The sequence below is a fragment of the Xyrauchen texanus genome, chromosome 5, assembly GCF_025860055.1.
Source record: "Xyrauchen texanus isolate HMW12.3.18 chromosome 5, RBS_HiC_50CHRs, whole genome shotgun sequence".
Taxonomy (NCBI): domain Eukaryota; kingdom Metazoa; phylum Chordata; class Actinopteri; order Cypriniformes; family Catostomidae; genus Xyrauchen; species Xyrauchen texanus.
The window spans coordinates 17,218,443-17,225,850 of record NC_068280.1 but is presented as its reverse complement, the minus strand read 5'-3'; the positions used below and the strand labels follow the sequence as shown (position 1 = coordinate 17,225,850).

The window sequence follows — 7,408 nt, the reverse complement described above, 5'->3', positions numbered from 1 at the left end:
CATCCCCTCTGCTTTTCATCCTTGTACTCACTCACCTTGTGTATCATTGTGTGTTTTCAAAAAGTCCCCAAAGGGCATTTCTGGGGTATGACAGGCTTTGGCAGTAAAAGTGCTGACATGTGCCACATTTGCACAGGCACTCACCCACTATACACTTTCACATACTGTGGTGGCAGTGTATTAGCAAATGTCCCTGCTCAGCAATGCATGAGTCAGGTTGACCTTCATTTGTTTGTCTGTGTAATGCACTGACAAAATAAAACACCAAATGCGGATGTTTTGTAGCTGATCTGTTGTTTGGGAATATTACAAAACATTCATCTGGCCCTGTTTGGACGTTGCAGGGCAGAAAACACATTTGATGTGAGGGGTGCATGAGGGGTTTTCATGATTTTGTTTGTGGTATATGTTAAAATCAATCAAAATAACTATAATATAAAATATGTATTTCCAAAACAATTCAAGTGGACAGACAATTCCAGAAAACTTTGAAATATATTGAATGCACCTCACAGCCAGTTTTCTTTGCGTCAAATAAAGGATGGTCTCCACCCTGACTAAGTTCCATTGTTTTCACGTAAAAAAACTTTTTTCACAAATCATGTGATATGAAAGTTCTGATGTGGTATTGTGTGTCTTAATCTGATATATTAGTTGAATTTGTTTAATTTGTTGGTTTGTTCCCTTCAGTTAATGGCAATCGGAACATTGCTGCCTCTACTGTTTTGGAAAAATACAAAATTGGGAAAGTTATAGGCGATGGAAACTTTGCCATTGTTAAGGAGTGTGTAGAACGGTAAGAAAATAATAGTTACAAAAGGCGTATTTTAATGTTGACCCTTCACTAAGCTCTGCCTCCATTGGTTACCATTGCTCGCTCTGACAAGCTTTGAAGAACTTCCCATAGAAAAAAATGGGAGATCGCTGTGAACTGCATGTTTTTTGGCCAAATGTAATAATAAACAGAACTAATAATATTCTTATGTGTGCTGGAAAAGTTACATTTTTAAGCATATTTATCTTTTTGGTAAAAAATAATTCTCAAATTACACAGCAATTTGATTGAAAACTCTGTTGGCTGTGAATCAAAACTGAGGCAAATGATTACTTGATGACACTTGAAAAGAGAAAAACATTATTTTATAGCATTTACACACCTGATAACATTAGTGTTAGTGATAATAGTCATAATGTCTAATAACAAACACTATGATGCTGTAAACTCTTTATATACAGGTGAAACTCGAAAAATTAGAATATCGTGCAAAAGTTCATTAACTTCAGTAATTCAACATAAAAGGTGAAACTAATATATTATATAGACTCATTACAAGCAAAGTAAGATATTTCAAGCCTTTATTTGATATAATTTTGATGATTATGGCTTACAGCTTATGAAAACCCCAAATTCAGAATCTCAGAAAATTAGAATATTGTGAAAAGGTTCAGTATTGTAGGCTCAAAGTGTCACACTCTAATAAGCTAAACACCTGCAAAGGGTTCCTGAGCCTTTAAATGGTCTCTCAGTCTGGTTCAGTTGAATTCACAATCATGGGGAAGACTGCTGACCTGACAGTTGTGCAGAAAACCATCATTGACACCCTCCACAAGGAGGGAAAGCCTCAAAAGGTAATTGCAAAAGAAGTTGGATGTTCTCAAAGTGCTGTATCAAAGCACATTAATAGAAAGTTAAGTGGAAGGGAAAAGTGTGGAAGAAAAAGGTGCACAAGCAGCAGGGATGACCGTAGCCTGGAGAGGATTGTCAGGAAAAGGCCATTCAAATGTGTGGGGGAGCTTCACAAGGAGTGGACTGAGGCTGGAGTTACTGCATCAAGAGCCACCACACACAGACGGGTCCTGGACATGGACTTCAAATGTCAAACGTCTTACCTGGGTTAAAGAAAATAAGAACTGGTCTGTTGCTCAGTGGTCCAAAGTCCTCTTTTCTGATGAGAGCAAATTTTGCATCTCATTTGGAAACCAAGGTCCCAGAGTCTGGAGGAAGAATGGAGAGGCACACAATCCAAGATGCTTGAAGTCCAGTGTGAAGTTTCCACAGTCTGTGTTGGTTTAGGGAGCCATGTCATCGGCTGGTGTTGGTCCACTGTGCTTTATTAAGTCCAGAGTCAACGCAGCCGTCTACCAGGACATTTTAGAGCACTTCATGCTTCCTTCAGCAGACAAGCTTTATGGAGATGCTGACTTCATTTTCCAGCAGGACTTGGCACCTGCCCACACTGCCAAAAGTACCAAAACCTGGTTCAGTGACCATGGTATTACTGTGCTTGATTGGCCAGCAAACTCGCCTGACCTGAACCCCATGGAGAATTTATGGGGCATTGCCAAGAGAAAGATGAGAGACATGAGACCAAACAATGCAGAAGAGCTGAAGGCCGCTATTGAAGCATCTTGGTCTTCCATAACACCTCAGCAGTGCCACAGGCTGATAGCATCCATGCCACGCCGCATTGAGGCAGTAATTAATGCAAAAGGGGCCCAAACCAAGTACTGAGTACATATGCATGATTATACTTTTCAGAGGGCCGACATTTCTGTATTTAAAATCCTTTTTTTTTATTGATTTCATGTAATATTCTAATTTTCTGAGATTCTGAAATTTGGGGGTTTCATAAGCTATAAGCCATAATCATCAAAATTATATCAAATAAAGGCTTGAAATATCTTACTTTGCTTGTAATGAGTCTATATAATATATTAGTTTCACCTTTTTAAGTTGAATTACTGAAATTAATGAACTTTTGCACGATATTCTAATTCTTCGAGTTTCACCTGTACTATTGCCCTTACTAAGACCAGACAATACATAAATAAGTTTAAGGGCTAGTTCACCAAAAAATGAACATTCTCTCATCATTTAATTAGCCTCATTTCATATCATAGCAACAGTTCTTAATATAGGATTGTCAGAAATGCTTTGAAGACAGGGCTTAGAGAAGGGTCAGTTGGGGATCAATAAAGTTGTATTCTATTGCATTGTATTGTATTGTAAGGTCTGTTTTTTCCCCTCTTCAACGTATGTTAATGTCATGATGTCTGATTAATATATACAGTACTATCAGGTTAATATTTTTTTGGTTAAAAGGTACAAAGCACATCTCTCATGCATTGAAAGGACATTATCCTTATAAATGTGACCCTGAGGCTCTGAAACAAAGTCTATTTTTCTTTTTTCTCTCACTCTCCACAGATCAACTGGAAAAGAGTTTGCGTTGAAGATCATTGACAAAATCAAATGCCGTGGCAAAGTTAGTTCAACCATACAGACATTCATGATGCTTGGAAGGGTGGGATAATGAGATGTGAATTATATATGTCACATTAGGCCGCTGTTGAGAAGCATTTTTGGTCTGTTTAATAATAGTTGCTTATGAATGTTTTGAATGCTATATATTTTTTCCTTTAGCTATTAATCTCTCTAATGAGAATGATATGTAAATAGGTAGTTGATGTGTAATATGTCCATTGACTTTTTTATTCAACAGAATTAATTTAGGTTCAAATTAATATGAAAGGAAAAGTGTATATTTTATGTGCTAAGTATAGTCAGTACAAACATTTCATGTAGTCTATCAATTAATATGAGCTCATAAAAGCTGCATGCATAATAATTCGAAAAAAATTATTATTACAAAATGCTGTTTAAAATAGTTTGAACCGAGTAGCATGTCAAACCACAGGACATGTCAACTTCCCAAAAGTATTTCATGTCAAGAACCACAAAGCAGTTAAATTTAGGCAGAGGTCAATGCCCCATACAGAAATCTGGTTTCAAGCTGTTCTTTAACTGAGGAAACTAGTTTCCTTGTTTGCCTTGTTTCCTGCAAAAACAGACCTCAGGAATTCATGCAGATTTATGCCTCAGCAGCTAAAGACAAAAGACTGCTGAGAGATACTTTATGGGTGGGAGTTTTGTGACACGTGTTTTGAACCCTCAGGAGCACCTGATCGAGAATGAGGTGGCGGTGTTGAGGCGTGTTAAGCATCCAAATATCATCATGTTGATTGAGGAGGTGGATACGCCCACTGATCTCTATCTGGTCATGGAACTTGTGAAGGTACTGTTCATACATTTCTCAACAACACACAGGTCCTATATATACTGTTACAACACCACAGTTGCATTTCAAGACAACATTAAATCAATAATCACCCTGTTAACTTAATAAATGTCCCTGGTCTTATTGTGCATGGCTCAACCTTGCACATTATTCTAAATTTTTGTTTTTCATAATATTTGTTCAAAACAACCATATAAGTCCACAAGGTTGGGTTAAATAAAAAAATTTATCACGATTAATCACATTGATTTTTGTAGTTAATTGCTGTTAATCACACATTTTGAAAGTGCTGAAATTTGACGCAATAAATATAATTATTTTCCTGTCAAAATGCATTTATTTCTATCATTAGAAAGGAAACAAAACAATATGTAACAATATAATGCTTTAGTAACATTTTCCAAACAAAGAGTTCCACAGTATAATGATAAAAATGCACTAAAATATCACCAAATCAAGTAACATTAAACAAATCCCAAAGTCTTAATTGGGAGGTTGAACTAATCTCCCCATATGTTTATTATTCATTGCAATGGCCATTAAATCTCTTAAACTCTCATCTTCCACAGTATTAATCTGTCGGTAGACTATTGCTATCCGCTTTGTTTCATCAATCGTGAAGCTGCGTTCATGGTTTGTGTCAGCGCCAATGTCAAGTGCCACTTTGAACTCTCTGTTTTGGTGATAGTTAAGACTTGCTGTGCTTCTGTACTTAAAATGTGCCTTACTTAGGCTGAAAAATACCTGATTTCTATCACAAGTCCCATCTGGGCTTGTTTTGTACATCAAATAGTGTTTAAAGGTCATTTCTCCATCATTCCATCACTGACACGGAAGTGCTGTTGTGTGTGTGTTATGAAGTGTACATAAATGTAATGACTCCGGGTGGACACATTACAAAGATTCTGCCCTTCTAACCAGCGTTTTTGCTGGTTTATGCTGTATTAACGCTTAATGCATTAATCACGATTAAGAAAAAATAACGCATTAAACTTTTTTTAATGAACAAAATTATTGCATGCATTGACACGTTAATTCAGACAGCTATGGTAATATTATATAATAGTAGTAATAGTCATGTTATACTTTTCAACATACAAGAATATCCCAATTGATTTTTATTCATTCAGAAATTAAGAATCAGTGCTGTTACATGTTGTCTTTAATCTCTGCTTCTTGTAAAGAGATAAAGCTTACCTGCTCTACCAGTCAGAAGTTATACTTGACTGAATTTATGTTTCTCATTATTCTTAAAAATCTTTTGTAGCAAAAGCGTGTTCTTAAATGCTTGGAATTTGTTTTGTAGACCAATACAAATTGTGCCTACATATAAATATAATTACAAAAGAATATCTTTATTTTTATTAATTTGTTTGTTTAAATGTGTAAGTTGGACTGCTTAGTGAAAGAAAAGAAGCCAAAAATTGTATAGCATACATGGGAAGTCCTTAAATCCTTAAACATCCCAAGTGCAATGGCCAGAACGTGCAGAGCTGTAATCTAGGCAAAGAAGGGCTACTTTGAATAAGCTAAAATATAAAATAGTTTTGAGTTGTTTAACTTTTTTGGTCACTGCATTGTTCCCATATTTCCATTTGTGTTTTTTCAAAGTTTTTATTATTATATAACATAGTAATAATAGAGGAGTAGGTGTGTCCAAAACGCATGTGGCAGTGTGGGGAAAGTTTGAACATTGTGTAGTCTATTGTTTTTTTTGTTTTTTATGTTTTTTTTGTATTACAATCTGTGTGTTTCTCACCAGGGTGGAGATCTGTTTGATGCCATCACCTCCTCCACCAAGTACACTGAGAGAGATGCTAGTGCAATGGTATTCAACTTGGCTGCAGCTCTGAAATACCTGCACAGAATGTGTATTGTCCATCGAGACATTAAACCTGAGAATTTACTGGTATGCAAATTCATAAATACACATACAGAATAAAAACATCAAATATACAATATACAGTTATACACACCCACACACGCCTGCACACAGACAACAAATCTGAGAATACTTTAGTGCATAAGCACACCAACTCACACCTAGAGAAAAACATCTAACATCAGCATCTGCCCGTCTTTAATGTACACACACCCACAGTAGTATAGAGACATGGAATCTGTTTATCATTAAGTATATATATACACACCCACACACTCCTACGCTGAGCCATTAAACCTTTGAAACACACCTTCTGACATCATTTGACTTGAGTTCCCAAAAATATACAAACACTTTGCATGAAAACATTATGTATGGTATGTCAAGAGGGGAAATGTAAATTTCATAATGCATAGAAATAGCAAATCTTCCTCTTTCACGGTGTGTCTCGTAGGTATGTGAGTACCCTGATGGTAAAAAGTCTTTGAAGTTGGGTGATTTTGGCTTGGCCACAGTTGTTGAAGTGCCGTTGTACACTGTGTGTGGAACACCTACTTACGTTGCCCCAGAAATCATATCAGAGTCAGGGTGAGATCCATTTTCAGCATAAAAGACAAATATCTTATTGTGAAATATTTTGCTTGTATAGTGTGCTGTTCTATCTTTCTATGACATAAATGCCATTTGGTTTGATATTTTGTTTTTTTAATGAAATGACATGCAAACATTTTTAAGTGTGCCTAAAATGTCATTTTGAAGCCACTGTACTGTATGTGCAAGAATTGGATTTGTTTCAGAGCCTTTAAAATCTTCAATGTTATTATGTCTTTTTTCCTCTTTGACTTGTCTGTCCTCTTCGTCCTCTGGCCGGGCATTGCTGTAGCTATGGCCTAAAGGTGGACATCTGGGCGGCTGGTGTGATTACCTACATCCTACTCTGTGGCTTCCCTCCTTTCCGCAGGTACCACAAGCTAAAAGCTTTTCTTATAACCACTATGAATTGCAACCTCTCAGCCACTGCAGTGTTTCTAAAATAAGTACCTCTAAAATGTAGTCTCAACAAAGCTTGTCATAAAACATTTAAATGTAGCATAAAATCAGTGTTGCAAATTATTGTCCAAATAGCTGATAATGAAACCTCACTACATAGGAAAATTCTCAGTACTTAATTCATGTCTTATCTCTATGGAATGTATGTTTTGTAGTGAGAATAATCTTCAGGAAGACCTTTTCGATCAGATCCTGGTTGGACGTTTAGAGTTTCCATCACCTTTCTGGGACAATATCACTGATTCTGCCAAAGTGGGTACAATCAGACAAACATCCTACAAAAGCACACACATTGGCTATGCTCGGAATAAAATACTAGCTTACTACTTACTGAATACTGCTTAATATGCACTGGATTCACCTTATGCGACAGAGAATCTACCTTGAGGTATCTTAA

At 36.3% G+C, this 7,408-nt stretch overlaps 1 protein-coding gene across 4 annotated transcripts in view; it reads left to right on the top strand.

Annotated features, from left to right (window-relative positions):
* LOC127643433 (serine/threonine-protein kinase DCLK2-like) overlaps positions 1 to 7,408 on the top strand; it is an 86,506-nt gene that overhangs the window by 57,703 nt on the left and 21,395 nt on the right. For all 4 annotated transcript variants that reach the window (XR_007970518.1, XM_052126184.1, XM_052126183.1 and 1 more), the window contains 7 exons: positions 691 to 796; positions 3,209 to 3,266; positions 3,957 to 4,076; positions 5,842 to 5,988; positions 6,416 to 6,549; positions 6,845 to 6,922; positions 7,167 to 7,263. Coding sequence is in view for 3 of the 4 variants with exons in the window: in XM_052126184.1 (XP_051982144.1) it covers positions 691 to 796; positions 3,209 to 3,266; positions 3,957 to 4,076; positions 5,842 to 5,988; positions 6,416 to 6,549; positions 6,845 to 6,922; positions 7,167 to 7,263 (740 nt within the window). In the remaining variant the exon portion in view is untranslated. The remainder of the gene's footprint in view (positions 1 to 690; positions 797 to 3,208; positions 3,267 to 3,956; positions 4,077 to 5,841; positions 5,989 to 6,415; positions 6,550 to 6,844; positions 6,923 to 7,166; positions 7,264 to 7,408) is intronic.